This window comes from Populus alba, chromosome 19 (assembly GCF_005239225.2).
Source record: "Populus alba chromosome 19, ASM523922v2, whole genome shotgun sequence".
Classification (NCBI taxonomy): domain Eukaryota; kingdom Viridiplantae; phylum Streptophyta; class Magnoliopsida; order Malpighiales; family Salicaceae; genus Populus; species Populus alba.
The window spans coordinates 485,290-505,597 of NC_133302.1; the positions used below are offsets into that span (position 1 = coordinate 485,290).

General features: G+C 34.8%; 3 protein-coding genes and 1 pseudogene across 5 annotated transcripts; all 4 read left to right on the plus strand.

The window, feature by feature from the left end:
• Positions 1–1,698: 1,698 nt before the first annotated feature.
• LOC118044933 (BURP domain protein RD22-like) lies at positions 1,699–3,033 on the plus strand. The gene is made up of 2 exons (XM_035053407.2): positions 1,699–1,705; positions 1,761–3,033. Exons 1-2 carry the CDS (start codon positions 1,699–1,701, stop codon positions 2,798–2,800), a joined length of 1,047 nt encoding a protein of 348 aa, XP_034909298.2. The 3' UTR covers positions 2,801–3,033.
• Positions 3,034–3,039: 6 nt separating this feature from the next.
• Positions 3,040–4,011, plus strand: LOC140955144 (BURP domain protein RD22-like; annotated as a pseudogene).
• A 3,268-nt stretch (positions 4,012–7,279) lies between these two features.
• On the plus strand, positions 7,280–11,601 carry LOC118044955 (calcium-dependent protein kinase SK5). The gene is made up of 7 exons (XM_035053422.2): positions 7,280–7,971; positions 9,403–9,546; positions 9,682–9,834; positions 9,955–10,070; positions 10,700–10,867; positions 10,972–11,196; positions 11,358–11,601. Exons 1-7 carry the CDS (start codon positions 7,407–7,409, stop codon positions 11,496–11,498), a joined length of 1,512 nt encoding a protein of 503 aa, XP_034909313.1. The 5' UTR covers positions 7,280–7,406; the 3' UTR covers positions 11,499–11,601.
• Positions 11,602–11,754: 153 nt separating this feature from the next.
• LOC118044953 (probable disease resistance protein At4g27220) lies at positions 11,755–19,814 on the plus strand. Of its 3 annotated transcripts, XM_073406778.1 has the most exons (10): positions 11,755–12,461; positions 13,150–16,166; positions 16,262–16,329; positions 16,441–16,607; positions 16,744–16,876; positions 17,075–17,211; positions 17,322–17,369; positions 17,480–17,578; positions 18,744–18,848; positions 19,099–19,814. In XM_073406778.1, exon 2 carries the CDS (start codon positions 13,179–13,181, stop codon positions 16,164–16,166), a length of 2,988 nt encoding a protein of 995 aa, XP_073262879.1. In that variant the 5' UTR covers positions 11,755–12,461; positions 13,150–13,178; the 3' UTR covers positions 16,262–16,329; positions 16,441–16,607; positions 16,744–16,876; positions 17,075–17,211; positions 17,322–17,369; positions 17,480–17,578; positions 18,744–18,848; positions 19,099–19,814. The 3 variants fall into 3 exon arrangements, with proteins under 3 accessions (XP_073262879.1, XP_073262878.1, XP_073262880.1); XM_073406777.1 differs by having other exon boundaries at positions 16,441–16,876; XM_073406779.1 differs by having other exon boundaries at positions 16,445–16,876.
• The last annotated feature ends 494 nt before the right edge of the window (positions 19,815–20,308 follow it).

The following is a 20,308-nucleotide window of genomic DNA, read 5'->3' on the forward strand; positions in this document are numbered from 1 at the left end:
AGCCTATAAATTTAGCCCAACAAAAAAAATTTAACAGCCCAATTTAATTTAAGCCCATTAAAAAAAAGTCAAAAAAACCCATTAATTTAATGATTAGGTTTCCCGGTTTTTTAGCTGCAAAACCGGATTCAACCGAACCGGAATCCGGTTCGGTTTAAACCGGAATCCGGTTCGGTTCGGTTTGAAATTTAAAAAATATGAGGTACTTGGTTCGGTTGGTTTTTATGGTTGAAACCGAACCAAACCGAACCGTGAACACCCCTAGCTACCTCCAATGTTGACTTTGAATAGAAAATCTTTCTAGTGATACTATAAGTTTCATCATTGGAAATTTGATGTTTCTTTTATATCTAATTTTTTATTACATTCTTTTCTTTTTTCTATCTTTTTTTTTTTTGGCATGTTGCACGTGTATGGCATCGCAACGAAATTGTTCCACTTTAAATCTAAATGTAATATCTATCTGGCAAATATAGGGGGACAAGAAATTGTTGTCGTTTATTGGTGAAAAATAAAATAAGAGTCGTCATCTAGTATTTTGATCAAACTAGAAAACCTTAACTGGTCTCAGAGATCAGGTACGGGGACTGATTGCGTAAAGAAAATGTATTAGCACCCCAAATACATTTTACCTAAGATAAGCTGCATTGTTTGATTGTCTAATAAAAAGCTAAGGTGTTATTGTATTTCTATTTGTTGGTCTGTTTATGGTTCAAGAAAAATCCTCATCAGTAAGAAGATCCTTATCTTATCGAGAAAAAAACCTAACCGTTCTAACATCTATATGAAAACTATATTTTTAATATCAGGAATATGTTTTACGTATAAATTCATAATCCCAGATACTAAAAGAAGACAAAAGGATTTTTTTTAGAATTTTTAAAATATTATTGGCCAAGTTTCTCATGGCTCTAACAAATTTGTTGTTAAAGCCAAAGTGCATGATAATACATATATATTTTTTTGAAATTTTCTTTTTTGTATGAAAATATAATGTGATGATTTTTATTTTTTGGAGAGACTAGGTCGTATGCATGAAAACAAAATATTTTTTTTTATTTTTTTATATATTTTTTGATGTCTTGACAAAAACTAGATATTTTCATATCGAATTTGTATCTTTACAGTATAAAAATACAAACCGATATTGATAAAAAATGCAGTAACAAACTTGCAGAAAATCACATATTTTTTTTTAAATAATTCTTTGAAGAAAATCTTCGAACGGGTCAAACCCGACCCAAAAGAAAACCGGGCCAAAATCAGCCCAAAATAAATTGGGGTCTGGTTTCTACAGTTATACCAGCTGTCATTCCAGGGAGATATATGATTTATTCTTTGGCATCAAGCGATAAGAGAACAGGGAGATTTACTTTCTCAAATTCTATATGGTATATACATCTTTTCGTTCTTTATTCATTTATAAAGACACTAGTGGGTGCTGATGTCGCACCCACTAATGCAAATCAAATGAATTATTTTGGAAAATTTTCATTTTCAATTATCTATGTTTGGCAGAAAAGCTAGCCAAGAAAAGGTGGGATCCGTCGGCAGAATTGCTTGATTCATCCGGCCGCCTATACTCACATGCCTAATTAAAGACACATTTGTAAAAGATAATTATAGCATTATTGGTGCATAGAACAAGAGACGACATCACAAGTCCTCGTTTGTTTGTCCCACCAAGCAACTTGCAAGATGGCAAGTACTTGTTATAGTATTTGCTCACTTCTTCAGTATCTTCAAAAAATGTCTCTAAGCCAATTCTTGTGCACAGCTCCTCCCCTTCTTTCTTACTCTCTCCCTCTACATTAGCTTCTCCACCGCTGCTAATACCATCGGTGTAACCCACACGACAGTGGCTGTGGCTACTGACAATGTCCCTTTACCAAAGAAAGTTGCCACCTTCCTCCCTAGCGATATTTCTCCACCTACTGAGAAGTATTGGTACTCAAGGTTGCCCAACACTCCATTGCCAAAAGCCCTGAGATATCTTCTACAACCTGGTCATTATCCTTCAATCACCAGAGAATTCGCTAATGAAAACGTAAGTGCTATTGTTATCGTAAGAAGATATAGAATAATTTATAGCAGACGAGGCTACAAAAGAGGCGATAAAAAATCCCTGAACTCTGCCCTCCCTGACTCAACCATATTCTACCAGTACGACGATCTCCATCCAGGTAAAAAAATGAAAGTTCTTTTCACGGAGAGTGGAACCAAGGTTAGTTTCTTGCCTCGTCAAGTCGCAGAGTCTATACCATTTTCGAGTGACAAAATACCAGATATTTTGAAGTACTTCGAACTAGAAGTCAACTCAAAAGAGGCTCAGGTTATCAGAGAAGAAATAGGAGGATGCGAGGAGCCAAACATGGAAGGAGAAGACAAATATTGTGCTACATCTCTAGAGTCATTAATTGATTTGACTGTTGAAAGGCTTGGCCAAAATGTGCGGGTACTCTCGACTGAAGCAGGCAAGAAGCAAGAGTATACGGTTTCAGCCGCAGTGAGAATGATTGGAGATCATAAAGCAGCAGTGTGTCACAAGATGAGATATCCTTATGCAGTGCACTATTGCCATGTAATCGCAGACACGGAGGTTGATGAGGTTCCATTAGTGGGTGCTGATGGCACAAAAGTGAAAGCTGTAACGGTTTGCCACCTCAACACATCAGCTTGGAGTCCAGACCATATGGCGTTTCAAGTTCTCAAAATTAAGCCAGGACCTGCTGTTTGTCACTTTCTAGATAGTGATACTCTCGTTTGGGTGCCAAAGAAGGATAAAAAAATGACTCCATGACCATAGATAAAAGCTTGGTATTGATCGGCAGAGGGCTTTAATAAGTTTGCTTCCTTGCTGTTTATAATATGTATGTACTTCCGTCCCTTCCCTGTTGTCGTCGCTGTTTATGTTTTTCATACACACGCGAGTCCATGACCATAGGTAAAAGCTTGGTATGGATCAGCAGAGGGCTTTAATAAGTTTGCTGCCTTGTTGTCGTTGCTGTTTCTAACATGTATGTACTTTCTTCCCTTCCCTGCTGTCATAGCTGTTTATGTTTGTCATACACACGCACCCCCTCACCCTGTTTTAGTGTGGAAGCACTGGTTTTCTTAAGAAGAAGGTGATCCAGAAAAACCAGCCTTATCAGGTATTCACATTCAGAAGTACAGTTGCAATTTGGTATTATGCTTAGAAAATGTGCTCCCATAATCAATGGAAGAAACCTCGGTCAATAACTATAAGAAAAAAAAAAAAAAAACATGTGTACATATATAGTAGAAAAAACATGGCAACCACAAAATATTTGATTATATTGTTTCACAGGGAACTGCAATCAACTTCATCCTGATACAAGATAACCACAAAAAAAACCCAGCCTCAACGATATTCTACCAGTACAACGACCTCCACCCTGGCAAAAAGATGACATTTCTTTTTACTAATAGTGGAACCAAAGTTAGTTTCTTGCCTCGTCAAGTCGCAGAGTCCATACCATTTTCGAGTGACAAAAATACCAGAGATTTTGAAGTAGTTTCCACTAGAAGTCACCTCAAAAGAGGCTCAGGTTATCAGAGATGAAATAGGAGGAGCCGAACATGGAATGAGAAGACAAATATTGTGCAAAATCTCTTGAGTCATTGATTGATTTAGTGTTGAAAGTCTTGGCCATAATGATCGGGTGCTATCGACTGAACCAAGCAAGAAGCAAGAGTATACTGTTTCAGAAAAAAAGGGAAAATGATTGGAAAACATAAAGCAATTGTGTTTCATTAGATGAGATACGCATACGCAGTGCACTAATGCCATTTACTCGAAACAAAAAGATCCATGAGGTTCCCACTAGCATGGTTGCTGATGTCGCAAAAGTGAAAGCTGCAACAGTTTGCCCCTCAAATCATCAGCGTTTGAAGTTCTCTAAACTAATCCAGGACCGGGAGTTTTACATTTTTGTGGTTACTGACAGTCTTTTTCGGGTTCCAACAAAGGATCAAGAACAGACTCCATGACCATAGATCAAAGCTTGGTATTTATAGGCATGGGACCTTGATTAATATTTAGTTTGGGGTGATTTGTACTCACCCCCCCTCTATTGTCGTAGTTGTTTGTGTTTGCAACGTTTAGCTTAACGAAAGGATCCTGAAAAGGCTGATAAAGCTGCCTTAACAGGCTTTGAATCATCTATTGAAAACCTTGCTAGTGCTATTTTCTAGGTACTGGTAGCTCCCTCACCAGATCACAAAACTTGCAAATCAAATGAATTATTTTGGAAATTTCCCATTTTCAATCCATGTTTGGCAGAAAAGCCAAGAAAAGGTGGGATCCATCGGCAGAATTGCTTGATTCTTCCCGCATATACACACATGCCTAAAGACACATTTGTAAAAGATAATTATAACATTATTGGTGCATAGAACAAGCGACGACATCATAAGTCCTTGTTTGTTTGTCCCACCAAGCAACTTGCAAGATGGAAAGTACTTGTGATAGCATTTGCTTATTCAAGGACCATACTATAAATATACTGTTCCCTTTTGTGCCTCCCATCATGGTGGTTCTCAGTAAAAAAAACTAAAACAATGATGAATACTAAAGGTTTAATTTTACCCATCATTTTAAATATTATTTTCCATGCTTGGAATGATGGATGCTTCTGTATGTTACACATGAATTTGTTATAATTTATTTAAGATATTTATAATTATTCTCCTTGAACATTTTATTAGGTTCGGTTAGTAATATAAAACTATAATGGGAATCTTAGTTAATAAGTTAAGTTATGTAAAAATATTTATATTATATGGTATCATAATTTTAATGATCAAGTTATCAGGAGTTTGAATCGATTTCACTACACTTTTATTTTATATAATAAAAATTAAGCATAAGATAATCTAAGTTTATATGAGTTTTTAGATCGAAAAAGCTTTTACTTAAATTGGTATGTTTTAAAATAATATAAAATTATTATTAGAATTTCACTTAACAACTTAAGTTATTTGATTAAAAATACAAATATATTTAATTGTAAACTGTTTGGAATCAATTCGCTAGTGTAAGTAAATTTAATTACAATATTTAATTTAAATTACATTGACAAATAAATTGAATTTACATATCTAGAAAAGATAAAATTTAATCCATTTTATTTTTTATATTACTCTCATCACCTTCATCTTATTCTTTCAAAGATTTTATTAAAAAACAGATGGATAAACATTTATTTTAAGAAGCTAGTTTTAACATTAATTTCTTCTTTTGGTGTAATCAATTAAAGAAGTTGATTTCTAATTTATTTTTATATTATTTTTAGAAATTAAATTCCATTGAAAATTATATTATTGACACTTAAAATGGTTCTAAACAGAAATAATATATATTAAAATCTTTGAATTCAATTTAATCTAGAGAATTCCAAAACATGTTGTTAAAAAGACATAAACAAATACATAAGATAAACTAAATTTGTTTTTAAAATAGTTTTGAAGTTAATTTTTATATTTATAAAAATATATATTTTTTTATCTCTAATTTTTTTCATTCCAAAATAGTAACAAATCTCTACTCAAAAGTTTTTTTATTATTATTTTATTTATTGTCCAGGTAAGTTTTCTCTTGAGACACATCCCAGCATCTACCGTATCATTTGTATCCCCAATAAAAATAGGTATAGAACCACACCATAGATGTATAGAGAAATTGAATCGCTCTTCAATTATATAATTTTTTTGTTTATCAATTCAAACGCATTACTGTTATAAACTAAAAAAGTATAAACTTTTAAGATGAACATTAATGCACAATAAATACTTTTTCTGTTTTAATAATTAAACTTTATTTTATAACTTTACAGTTTTTTAAAGAGTAATTTATTATTCATTTAAAAGTTAATAGATATGTTACAAAACCATTTTAACAAGTCAACTATAAATTCTCTGCACCCGAGTTCGATTTTTTTTATGCACGCTTGTTGTTCTCGTAGTGTTTTATCTATTTATTAGACTTATAGGGTGTTCAGTGGGTTTGAAGATTAGTCGTGATGCGTATAAACTGGTCTGAACACCCGAATTATATATAAAAAAAATATTAACTAATAGAAGATTTAAAATGATTTAAGTTTTTTTTTAAAAAAAATAAATTAGAGAAGAAAGTAGCCTAGTTTAATCATGTTAAAATTCACAGAAATTTTCTTACAAAATTTATTTTTTGTATGGAATCTTTTATTTTTTTTTAATACAAAACTTCAAGTAAACTTGAATCATCTTGATCTAATTAATATAACATTTGAATTTGTATAAGATTTTTTTTAAAAAATAAACTAGAGGAGGAAGTGCTGTAATTTAATTAGGTTAAAATTGCTGATTTTTATTACAAAATTTATTTTATACGGATTGTTTTAATATATTTTTTAAAAAATAAAACTTGAATTAATTTTTTTATTTGAATTCATAGTTTATATAAATGATTCTAATTTGAATACTCTTTTTTTAATAACATTAAAAAGATGAACTAAAATCTAATCCAAAGATATCTTTTATTAAAAAAAAATCATGAATCATTCGAACAGAAAGAATTATTTTTTGAGTTATGAAAGTTGTTCGTAATTCTAGACAATCAAAGCCCAAGTTGTAGGTTTTGCTACTAAAATAATGAAAGACAAGACTGTGGCCACTTGATCACAAACCACAAGCCAAAGCAGCCCATAGAAAAGGGGAAAGGTATCTCAGACAGACAAAAGAATTTGTTTAGATCTCAGTCATGGAAAAAGTTAGATACACAGTCAGCTAGAGAGAGAAAGAAAGAAGCTCTAATCGAAATCTAGATAGAGAGAGAGAGAGACTCGTGTCCATGTCCTAAAAGAGAATCTAATCTATTCATCATAGACTTAATTGCAACTTAGTCCCTATAGTTTATTAAGACTAATTTATTAAACCTTGTAGTATATAAAAATAATTAAATAGTCCTTGGTTAATCCATTGGGTTTTTTTTTTTCTTCATAAAATCCTTCTTTTCTCATTAAATTTCATAAAAAGACATTTTTTTTTAATTTAAAAAATTTAAATAATATCATTTTAATTAACTTGAATCAATTTGAATTAACATTTATACCACCTGTAAAACATTTCTTGTACTGGGTCATAGGCTATAAGGTTTAATAACTTTGAATTTAAGAAAAATTGTATAAGTATATAATTTATGAAACTACAAATACAAATCAATGAGTTTTTTCAGACTATAAGGAGTAAGCTATAGTTTGCCCATTCATCAGACAGCGCAAAAAGTCTTCTGTCTCAGTTCTCATCACTATAGAGAGAGAGAGAAAAGGAGAGAGGGATTCAAGACCCAAGACTGAAGCTTTTTCTTGAGTCCTTTTGAACCCGCTTCAGGGGTTGAGTCTCTAACCATGGATGATCAACCAAAACCCTCATCGTCTAGTGCTCCACCACTGTCATCAAGGCCTAAATGGGTGCTTCCTTACAAGACCCAGAACTTAAGAGACCATTACAGCATAGGGAGGAAGCTTGGTCAAGGGCAGTTTGGTACAACTTTTCTCTGTACACATAAAACCTCAGGAAAAAAGTATGCTTGCAAGTCAATACCAAAAAGAAAGCTTCTTTGCAAAGAAGATTATGAGGATGTGTGGAGGGAAATCCAGATAATGCACCATTTGTCAGAGCATCCACATGTGGTTAGGATTAGCGGGGCATACGAAGATATTTCTTGTGTTCACTTGGTGATGGAGCTTTGTGAAGGAGGTGAGCTTTTTGATAGGATTGTTAAGAAAGGGCATTATAGTGAAAAAGAGGCTGCTAAATTGATGAAAACTATTGTTGGGGTTGTTGAGACATGCCATTCACTTGGTGTCATGCATAGAGATCTTAAGCCTGAGAACTTCTTACTTCATAGTGTTGAGGAGGATGCTCCTCTTAAGGCCACTGATTTTGGGCTTTCTGTGTTCTACAAGCCAGGTCTGGTTCCTTCACTTCTTGGGTGTTACCTTTTTTCCCAATTTTTTTTTTATGTTTTGCTTGTGTTTTCTTTGGTGGGTTTTATTTTTCTGCAGATTTAGTGTTTGTTTTGTTGCTATTGATTGAATTTAGATTTGTGGTTGCCTGCTTTCTTGACTGACTTGATTAAGTTTTTGATCTGGGATTATGTGTGTGTTCATTCACTGTATGCCCAAAACGCTCGTTATCATTATATTTACTACCTTAGTTGGGATTGATTTTTGATAATTGGGACTTTACTAATACAATTGATCATCACTAAGACACTAATGCCTCTGGCTCCAACTTGCACAATCTCTTGAAATGCTTTTGAATTGAACACCAAATGTTCAATGAGCTTGTTTTGAGGAGTGATTGGTCCCTTCATTCAGAAATGTGGCCCTTGAAGGCTTGAAAATGAGAATTCTTGGACATTGACCATTCGAAATGAACCTGCATCATTTTCATGCATTTAATAAGGGCTTTGAATGCTTCCTTGCTTGAAATAGTTGATTTTATCTTGAAGTGGGGGACCCAATCTGGCCCATTGCATTGTTGGACGAAAGAGCCTTTGCCAACTATCTCAGCGGGCTCCCAGCAATCAATGTTTCAATAACTAACCAAGAAATACATAACTACATTGTGGTTGTGCTTCAAAGATTTTGTTTCTTTTCCCTTGACCGAAGTTATTTGATGCTCAATACTCTCCATTCTAGTACTCTTAAGATGAGATAATTGCTTAGAATTAGTCACAAGTTGCTTGCCAGTACCTCGTGCGATCCCTTAACATGTTTGCACAAAGTTGATTTTTTTTTTTTGTAGCTATTTCACTTCGAATGTGTTAGTCTTTGTGTTGAATGAATTGAATTTGATTCATTTTCTGGAGGTTCTAGCAGTGCATGCTTCACCTCTCTTCTCCCTCAACCATTTCAGTTATTCTTCCAGCTTTCCTTTCCTTTCCTTTCCTCTTGTTGAAATCCTGAGTGTTCTCATCTTAAAGTTTTCTCAAATATGATTGTTAAAATCTCTCTCTCTCACCTCATCTATACATGGACATATTGGCCTCATATAGGTATATCAGATTCTTATGCAAATGTCATTTACACATTTTCTTTGGGGAAAAAAAAAAACTTCTCTGGTTTATTGTAAGCTTCTGCAACCTGGGAAACAACTTCTGTCCTATGATTTACAGTAGGCGTGTTTGCCTGCTTGTACCTGTAAACTTCATAACAATGATTCTGAATAAATAGAAATCTTCAAAGTGGATTGTAGTCAATTATTGCGTCACATTTCAAAATTACGACTTTTTTGTCCTCATTGCTCCGAAACCATTGCTACTTAACACAACCTTGTCATCATTTAATATTGTGGTCTGCCTCAGTCTGACGCATACTTAATTTTGTGGATTTTCAGGCGAAACTTTTTGTGATGTTGTTGGGAGTCCATACTATGTTGCGCCAGAGGTATTGCGCAAACATTATGGACCTGAAGCAGATGTATGGAGTGCAGGAATTATTTTGTACATACTATTAAGTGGTGTGCCGCCTTTTTGGGCTGGTAATAATTTTTTTATTCCTGCACTGATGACAAATCAAGTTCTGGATAGGGATGGTTACTAAGAATTGAGTTTTTGTGCTACTGACTTTTACTGACATTATTTTCTGTCCTCGTTTACTCTGTTATAAATGTCAGAAACTGAAATCGGGATCTTCAAGCAGATATTGCAAGGCAAATTAGATTTTGAATCTGAACCATGGCCTAGTATTTCAGACAGTGCCAAGGATCTGATTAGAAAAATGCTTGAACGGAATCCAAAGAAAAGACTAACTGCTCATGAAGTACTCTGTAAGACTCTTCAATTTTCCTTAAACAGGGATTTAGGAGTGTTAGGCTTAAACAAGTTCCAGCACAGTGATTATTGATGGATGTTGCTACATCATGATACCTATGTGACCTTTGGTGCAGGCCACCCATGGATCGTGGATGACAGAATTGCCCCAGATAAACCTCTTGATTCTGCTGTTTTATCGCGGCTGAAACAGTTCTCTGCAATGAACAAGCTTAAGAAGATGGCTTTGCGTGTAAGTTCTTGCGGATGTATAGTAGTTTTCTTGTATTATATTATTGGTTCCGTTGAAAAAAACTATCACTAAATCAACCATGTTGATTGTTAAGTAAACTGATTATGTTACCTCTAAAAAACCAGGGCCTAATGACGCTTCAACTATTTGCATGACAACTACTTTATTTGGTGACCCCTTTAGTGACTTCTTTGCTCTCGTACACATAGATAAGAAAAGTCAACAGTCATTAATAACATCGTATTTAACATGGTGTCGGAGTCATTCTCCAAAAGATCATTAACTTAGTTATCAAACTAAGTATCTCACTCGTAATGGACTCAATACAAGCATGGAATGTTTAAGGAACATGAAGATAATATAAACAGGGGGACACGGGATATTTAGTACTCGACTTGCTTAAGTTTTAGATCTTAGTTGCTTAACATATTCAATGAAATTTTAATTTTTTTCATTTGTTTGGTAACTCAGTATTCATAATTAACTTTGATACCCGGAACAAACTTATACAGACTCACTTGCACGCACTTGCACACATATGTGTGTATCTATGAGTGTAGCTATGTTAGTATGCTGTAATGCTGACCTCAACTGAACTGATGCGTAGTGATTCTTGTAATGAATTTTAGGTCATAGCAGATAGGCTTTCTGAAGAAGAGATCGGTGGTTTGAAAGAGTTGTTCAAAATGATAGACACGGACAACAGTGGAACAATAACTTTTGATGAATTAAAAGATGGATTAAGGCGAGTAGGCTCTGAACTAATGGAGTCTGAGATAAAGGATCTGATGGATGCTGTAAGAGAACTTGCTCGAATCCTCTGTAGTTTCTGTTTTGTTTTTTCAACCATTCAGTTGACATGAAATTGAACAAGTGCATGCTTTGTGGGTATTTTTGGCAGGCTGATATTGACAACAGTGGAACAATTGATTATGGTGAATTTCTAGCTGCCACTGTGCACTTGAATAAATTGGAGAGAGAGGAAAATTTAGTGTCTGCTTTCTCATTCTTTGACAAAGATAGCAGTGGATACATAACCATTGATGAGCTTCAACAAGCCTGCAAAGAGTTCGGCCTAAGCGAGCTCCACCTTGATGAGATGATTAAAGAAATCGATCAAGATAATGTAAGTCCATTATGTACTGTCATTGCAATCCTTTTTTTTTCCCCTCATAAAATAAAGAATCTAGGAGCTTTACTCGGACAAATCATTCAGAAGCACATTACATTTGTTTTGGGAGTTGTAGGAGCTTCTGACAACATGTGATCATGGAAATTGTGTTGCAGGATGGACAAATAGACTATGGTGAATTTGCTGCAATGATGAGGAAGGGCAATGGAGGAATCGGGAGGAGAACAATGAGAAGCACATTTAACTTGGGAGATGCCCTAGGACTCACTACCAATGGATCTAAAACATCTGATTGATGCTCAGATAAACTATGTTTAACTATCTGCCATACTTTTTGCAAATATTGGTAAATCTTAATCTTTATGAATGGCCTGGCCATAATTTTGCTTCTCTGTTTAATATATCCGACTGGTTTACACGCGCTTCCGTAAAAGCTGGGGAGCTCAGGGACTTGGGGGTTGGTTAGGCTTCGTGAACCAAAAATGCTACAAGTAAATCCATGCTGTGCATTTGTGGGACATAGACAGTGCACTGTTGCACCATCTTGTGTTCTTGTGGCAGAGAAAACTACTACTCAAGGAAGTTATTGATAGAGTTTTTCTTGGAATTTTTAGTTTGTTTTGATATTTTAATATAAAAATAAATTTTAAAAACTAAAAAAAAATATTATTTTAATATATTTTAAAATAAAAATATTTTAAAAAAATAATAGCTCTAAATAAGTTTACAATGGATCCGCTAAAAGTATCAACAACTTATTCAGCTCGAAGAAAGGGCATAGAAATTACAAAGAAAATGAATGGAAAATATAAATTAAAAAAGAAACTATAAATATAAAAGGTTTTTTTGGCGATAGGGTTAAAATATATTTTCAACCATACCACAACTCATTTACACTGGAAACTCGAGTATTAATTTCTTGTAAAGGTTTCCACTATATATATTTTTGATTAAATACTATACAATAAGATATTCTAAATGTATATTATACGTGGAAGGTATGATATTAAATATTAATTCAATGGGATTAGGTACTGTTATTATCCCTGATTACAAGGTAAAGTACAGTAGATTAATGTGCCTTTATCATTGCAATTGCTACTGTAAGAATATCTTCCACATCTACCATTGTTTTACAGTATTTTCCTTTCCCTTACACCTCCATTTTCTAAACCATTCTCTTTGTTCTTATTTTATTTTATTTTTTTTCTGATTTGAGCAAAACCATCGCGTAGTTGGGGAATAATTTTCAGGCACAGGTAAACTATATGCTCGTTATTTTTCTCATCTTTTTACCATACTGTTTTCCATGCTTAATTGTTTGATTTTTGCAAGGCGTATTGGTTATCCTAAACCTATTGACTAGCTGTGGAATTTGTTTTTCAAAAAAATAAAAAATAAAAAGGCAAGTTGTAGATATTATATAAGAAAAGGAGCAATCTCTTTCATATCATCAGATATTCAGATCTGCTTCTTTCTCTCTTTTATTTCATCTAAATACTAACAAAATTGATTTTTTTAGGTGAATATAAAAGATTTATAATAGATTAACCCTAAAACAAACTTGACCCTATAAGTCAATCTGAAAATTATTAATTTAAAGCTTAACTAGGATTAAATTTTATTTTAAATCTGATTATAAATTGACATGATAAAATCTAGTTTGACCTAGTCAAAATAAATCGTACAGTTTGACTTAACCGAATCAACTTCAAAGATTTTTTAATTTTTTTATTTAAAATAAAATAATATTTTTGGGTCCAAAACAAAATGATTTTATTGTAAAGAAACTAAAATGTTATTGTTTTGGATTAATCTAGGGATTTGGATGGGCAACTCTTGACTTATTATTTTAGGTTTAGAATGTTTTTTTAAAATTAATTTAACTTCAATTAATTACTCTTTTTTGTGAATATTTTGACATCTATGTATTTTTTTATACTTTAGGGCCTCGTTACTGAACTTGGAGCAGAAAAATGGTTCGATCAAATGATCCATTTTGGAATGATGTTGAAGATATGAAAGATGGTAGCATGAAGTGCAAGTTCTGTGGGCATTTATTTGCCAACTATACTTCCATTTCGAGGATCAAATGGCATTTATCAGGAGAGAGAGGGCATGGTGTTTCCATTTGTGGTCAGGTGCCCGGAGAAGTTCAAGAAGCCGCCTTCCTAGCTATGCATGGTGGCAGCAAAAGACATAAAATCTTAGCAAGTTCAAGCAACGCTAATGATTATGCCATGTCAACCAGTCCACAAGAACGAAACAATAAAGTCGACAGTTTGGCTGGAGACCCTGGAAGGATACAAGCATTAGATATAATGGGTCAAGCAATTGAAATAAACTGGGATGAGCTCCATAATTTGTTAATGGAGGATGATTTAGAGAACGGGACTGGAGAAGTAGCGCAGCCTGGAGCAGGATCTAGCTCTTTCAGAGGCCTTAAATACAACACAAGTGAGACCAGAGGAGATCCATTACCTACTAGCTCTACAAAGCTAGTGGGTCGAGCATTTGAAGAGAATACGAATATAATATGGTCCTGGTTAATGGATGATGAAGTATCAACCATTGGCATTTACGGGATGGGAGGAGTTGGTAAGACGACAATGTTGCAACATATCCATAATGAGCTTCTCAGAAGACCAGGCATTTCTCATCATGTTTATTGGGTTACTGTGTCGCGAGATTTCAACATTAATAAATTACAGAACAATATCTCAAGGCGTATAGGTTTAAACCTTTCCAATGAAGAGGATGAGCTGCATAGAGCTGTGGAATTGTCAAAAGAACTAACGAAGAAAAAAAAATGGATTCTCATTTTAGATGATTTGTGGGACTCTTTTGAGCTGCACAAAGTGGGGATTCCTATCTCATTGAAAGGATGCAAGCTGATTATGACAACTCGATCAGAGAGGATTTGTCAACGGATGGGTAGCCAACATAAAATCAAAGTGAAGCCACTTTCTAAGAGAGAAGCTTGGACTTTGTTCGTGGAGAAACTTGGACATGACATAACACTCTCTCCAGAAGTGGAACGAATTGCAATAGATGTTGCAAGGGAATGCGCGGGTTTGCCTTTGGGAATTATTACAATTGCAGGAAGCTTGAGGGGAGTGGATGACCTGCATGAATGGAGGAATACATTAAAGAAATTAAAAGAATCAAGATTGAAGGACATGGAAGATGAGGTGTACCAATTATTGAGGTTTAGTTATGACCGATTGGATGATTTTGCATTACAACAATGTCTCTTATATTGTGCATTATTTCCTGAAGATCGTGTTATTAAAAGGGAGGAGTTGATAGGATATTTGATCGACGAGGGAATAATGAAAGGAGCAATAAGCAAGCAATCGGCATATGACGAGGGCCACACGATGCTTAATAAACTTGAAAATGTTTGTTTACTGGAAAGATGTATCGGTCATGGTGATGCTAGAGCTGTCAAGATGCATGATTTAATTAGGGACATGACCATCCAAATACAACAAGAGAACTCTCAAGGCATGATTAAAGCAGGTGCACAAATAAGAGAATTGCCGACTGCAGAGGAGTGGACAGAGAATCTTACAAGAATTTCACTAATAGAAAATCAAATTGAAGAAATTCCCTCAAGCCATTCACCAAGGTGTCCCAATCTTTCAACTCTATTGCTATGTCATAATCAAGGGTTGCGATTTATTGCAGATTCATTTTTCAAGCACTTGCTTGGGCTTAAGGTCCTCGATCTGTCTTACACATTTATTGAAAAGTTGCCTGATTCTGTCTCTGACTTGATAAGTCTCACTGCATTATTGCTCATTGGCTGCGAGAACTTAAGGGATGTACCCTCATTAAAAAATCTCAGGGCACTAAGGAGGTTAGATCTTTGTTTGACTGCACTTGAAAAGATGCCTCAAGGAATGGAATGTCTATCCAACCTGAGGTATCTTAGACTCCATGCAAGTGGTGAAAAGGAGTTTCCTAGTGGGATATTACCTAAACTCTCTCACCTGCAAGTATTTGCATTAGAGGAGGAGATTCCTAGTGCTCCGATAACAGTCAAAGGAAAGGAAGTAGGGTGCTTAAGGAAGTTGGAAACTTTGGAATGCCATTTTGAAGGTTGCTCTGACTTTGTGGAGTATCTCAAATCTCGGGATGAGACCCAATCACTAAGCACATACCAAATTTTTGTAGGACAGTTTGAGGAATATGAAATAAAAAGCTATTATAGAGGTAAAACTGTTTGGTTGGGTAACTTGGGTATCAATAAAGATGGAGATTTTCAGGTCATGTTCCCAAATGACATTCAACAACTGATCATTTTTTATTGTGATGATGTTTCCTCTCTTATAAATTATGCAATTGATCTGAAGGTCATGGACAATTCTTATTGCAATAGCATGGAGAGCTTGGTTTCATCTTCTTGGTTCTGCTCAGCTACACTTCCATCTCCATCTTATAAAGGTATATTTTCATATCTTAAAAAGTTGCATTGTTATGGATGTAGAAGAACGAAGAAGTTGTTCCCTTTTGTCTTGCTGCCAAACCTCGTAAACCTGGAATGTATTAGAGTTGAAGAATGTGAAGAAATGGAGGAGATAATAGCAACAAGTTCAAATGAAGAAGGAGATAAGGGTGAAGAAAGCAGCAGCAGCATCGAATTCAAACTACCAAAGTTAAAAATTCTAAAATTATATGAATTACCAGAACTAAAAAGCTTTTGTAATGCAAAACTGATCTGCAACTCTCTACAACAAATTGGGCTAGTAAAATGTCAGAAGCTAAAAAGAATGCCAATTTATCTTTCGTTACTTGAAAATGGTCAGCCATCTCCTCCCCTTTCTCTTAAAGAAATCGAGATATATCCAAAAGAATGGTGGGAGTCAATGGTGGAGTGGGAGCAACCTAAAGCTAAGGATGTCCTTCGTCCCTTCGTAGAGTTTTTGGGACCCGACGAATACGAGTTATCCCCCATATAGGTAGGCATCTTGTTCTAATTACTCTCTCTCTCTCATTTAATTTTTGTGAATTAGCCTCAACCATAACCATTTCATGATTGATGTATGTATATTAGTAAGGAAGCAAGACGAAGACAAGTGAAACATTTGGAGAGCAACACATTCTGGCCAATTCATCTACAAGGTTTTCTCAAGACCATTACACTCCTCTTTTTGTTGTTATCATCCCAACCTTAAAAAAAAAAATTCTTATTGATTTACATGGATTAGCATCATTTTGTTTATTTTTTTGTAGGCAGATGGTGAAGGAAGACAACGTTCTGATTTACATGGATTGAAAGAAAGCATTGATTCAAAGTCTTTACTGTTGAACAATATTTTGCTGGAAAGAGATTGAATGCTTTTTATTCTTTTGAGATCGATGATTATGATGGATTTGGAATGGTTCCTTTCGGAAGACCTGTGAGTATCATGCCTACACTCTACCATGTTTTAATTTCTCTCTCTGGCCATCTCCTACTCCTTCTGTTAAAAGAAAGGATTATATATCCAATGGAATGGTGGGTTTGTTCGGAACTGATATCCTTGACAATGACAGCCATCTCCTCCCCCTTCCATCTATATGAAACCAGAAGAACGGTGGGAGACAATAGTGGGGTGGGAGACAATAGTGGAGTGGGAGCATCCTGATGCTAAGGATGTTCTTCTAGTCATCGCTGTTTTATGTCTTGGTATGCATGTTTGATGTTTGAATTCCTGTCTATCTGAGTATCTGGCAACCACTCGCGATTCATCTTATATGATTTCAGATACGATTCGTCCAAAATGAAGTGATATGTTCTACTTGTATGTGTGCTTCTCAAAAACCCTTTGATTATGTTCTCCATTTTATAAACTGTTTCAGTTATGCCCTCTGTTCTGCCACACAGGTTGGAGTGCAAAAACCATCCAAGAACTGGCAAGAACCCCGCAAATTCAAGAAGCTGACTTCATGTTTGTCCTTTATATCATGCAAGTGAGAGGATGTCCTGCTATCCTTTGGGACTCAAAAATCATTTTCTTAGTGGTAAGCCTTAATCCTCAGTCATTTTCTTTTTTGAGATTTCTTCTTTCCCATCTCTCTGCTTCTTTTTTCTTAACTTATATCTCCCTACATGCCCCTTCCTTATGGTCTAGGAATCATGCTATCTTGGTGCACTGAAAGATCTAATCATCGACTTGTAGGTAATGTCGTCAAATTTTCCTAGCCATGCTTGTTAGTCCAGTCTTACTCTTGATTTGTAACGATAGGTTCATTTTTTAAAGGTTTCCATCTATGATTCTTAATTGTGCAGCATATGCTCACACAATCAAATTTCCATGTGGATTCAGTGTTGTGACAAATCTGATTTCTTCCTTTGTCTGGAGTTCATGAAATGCCTATCAAATTTGATGTAAGCCTCTTCATCTTCACTCGATCATTTCTTTGGTTTGTACAAGTCTTGTATCTCTGGTATCTGTTTCCTTCAGCTTCTGGTTTGTACAAGTCTTCCCCCTTGCAGATGTTCTCCTAAGGACTCCCTGTTATCTTGATCTTCTGTTTTATTTTGTCCTCGTGCCTGATTCATGATTGGTACTTGATATGACTTCCAAGTTTCTTGGCTATTTTCTTTTCTAGCCTTTTATGTTATATTGCTGGTCTTCATTAGATACTTTTCTTCACATGCCTTTATAACTGGTGAATTAGCTAGCATACAGTACAGACTGATCGAATATGGAGATGGAGTTCCTCAAGTAATAGGCTAAACATATTGTAAGGCAGATTGGTACATTGAACGAGGCAATTGAGTTAATAACAGGAATGTGACTCGTAACCGGACTTTGTAAAAACGGAAGTTTCTGAGTAGTCGAATGAGCATCTGTCACAGAGAGACCATGTGGATGGCCTAAAAAATTCATTCATGGAATAGCTTAAAAAGACATAATAAAATACCTATTTATTGGATCAGGCTTAATTTTTTTAGGTTATTTTACAAGTAGTTTTTTTATTAAGAACCTCTGTCTTTCATTAGGCAGTTGGATCTCTTGAAATTAAGCCTAAATAATGATGTTTGGGTTCATTTTGTTATTTTTTCTAGATTTTTTTTGGATATATTGTTTTATTTTGGATTTTGTGTTAATTTTCTTTATGCTTTGGATTTTGATTTGTTTTCTAGTAGAAATAAGGTTTTTTGACTTATTTAATGGTCTTGTAAACCTCTACAAATATTATTAGACTTATTTTTAGAATAAAACTGTGAATTTAACCTTTTTGCTCATAAAAAAATCCTTGTCTTCTCTGTGTTTGTTTGCTACCTTTCTATCTTCTACCTGCATTAGTGACCTATCTCAATGGAGTTGTATGCTTGGAGATGAATGAAGGCCAAGCTTTTCACTCATTTGTTTGTGTGATTTATGCATGATTTTTTTTTTTTTTTTTGAAGAGGCGTCCAAGTTTTCTTTTTGGAATTTCCTTTAAAGGGCCGATGACAGTTCCTAACTACGTGTTCTTGCTTTAAGATTAACTTTTAGCATACATAATCTTTTAGTGGTTTTGATGCACTTTCTCTTAACCTTCAGAGTATGTAACAGTGGAGATGAGGGCATGGGACCAAGACTTTGGCACTCACTCTTTCCAAATTCAATTTATACTCACTTAATCACTGCTGAAGCCTACCATCGCAGGTTTGTTGGTACAATTCCTTAAAATGCACTGATATTGCTTTCGAGTACCTTCTGCAGTGCAATAACATGTTGCTTGGAGTTGATATCTTCAGTTCTGCTTTTGAGGTTTTTCCTGATCTGATAATTAAAGTGTTGGCCTGTTTTTCTGTCACTTATTTCAATCTTGCTGTAAACTGCTGTAGTCTTTATTTATTTTTTCAACCAGTTAATTGAGTGGTAATTGAACAAATTCCTTGTGGGTTTTTGGCAGGTTGATGTTGACAACAATGGAGCAATTGATTCATTTCTTGCAGCAACTGTGCACTTGACTGAGTCGCAGAATTCACTGACAAAGATGTTATGGTTACAGAATCATTGTTTATGTTCACCAAGCCTGCAAATAATTGGCTTAAAGAAATCGTGGAAACTTGCTGCATTGGTGACAAAGGTAATGGAGTAAACCGAAGGAGAACAATGAGAAGCAAAACTAATCCGGGAGATGCTTCATAACTCGCTGCAAATACATATCAAAATCTGTTCGATAAAACAGCAACAGGCAGCTCTTAGGCTTGTAGAAGAAGAAGAGCAAATCCACCCGCAAAACACAGCCTCCTGATCGAGCAAGAAGACATAAAGAGCTAGAAGCAGCTAACATAGGAAAATAACTACTGTGATCATGCCGTGGGTTAACAGAAACACGAGACCTCAGTCTGATCAAGATTATGACTACAACAAGGAGAATCCCTTTCGCCTGAAGGGCTACAGCACTGGATGGATAGCATCACGTTTAAAGAGATCCAAGCTCATGTTTGAAAACAGAGAAGAGGAAGATTATTGGCGTAAGGCTGGACTGTATTTATTGGGGAGTTAGCTATATAATGATATATTTTTCTGTAAACCTGGAAGAGATTAGAGTTTTTGATTGTGAGAAACTGGAGGAGATAGTAGGAAATACATCAGATGAATAAAGGGTTATGAGTGAAGAAATCTTCAGCAGCAGCACTGAATTCAAACTCCCAAAGTTAAAAAGTATGAGATTGTATGAATTACCAAAACATAAAAGCATTTGTAGTTCAAAATTGATTTGCGATTCTATCGAAAAATGTTGGATAAGAAAATGCCAGAAGCTAAAGAGGATGCCAATTTGTCTTCCATTGCTTGAAAATGGCCAGCCATCTCCTCCCCTTTCTCTTAAGGATATCGATATATATCCTAAAGAATGGTGGGGTCAGTAATGGAGTGGGAGCATCATAACACCAAGGATATCCTTCTTCCCTTTGTAAAGTCTATTTGGTAGGATATGTCTCTTCCCTTAATATAAATAATATATCAGTGAATTACTGATGAGCATCGTGTTTTAATTCCTCTGTTTATTTATTATTTTAAGAAATTTTAAGTTGTGTACTTTATTTATATTAATGTTGAATTGGATGATACAGCCTTTTTAAAGATGGGATTTCAAATGAGAATTCGATTGGCTT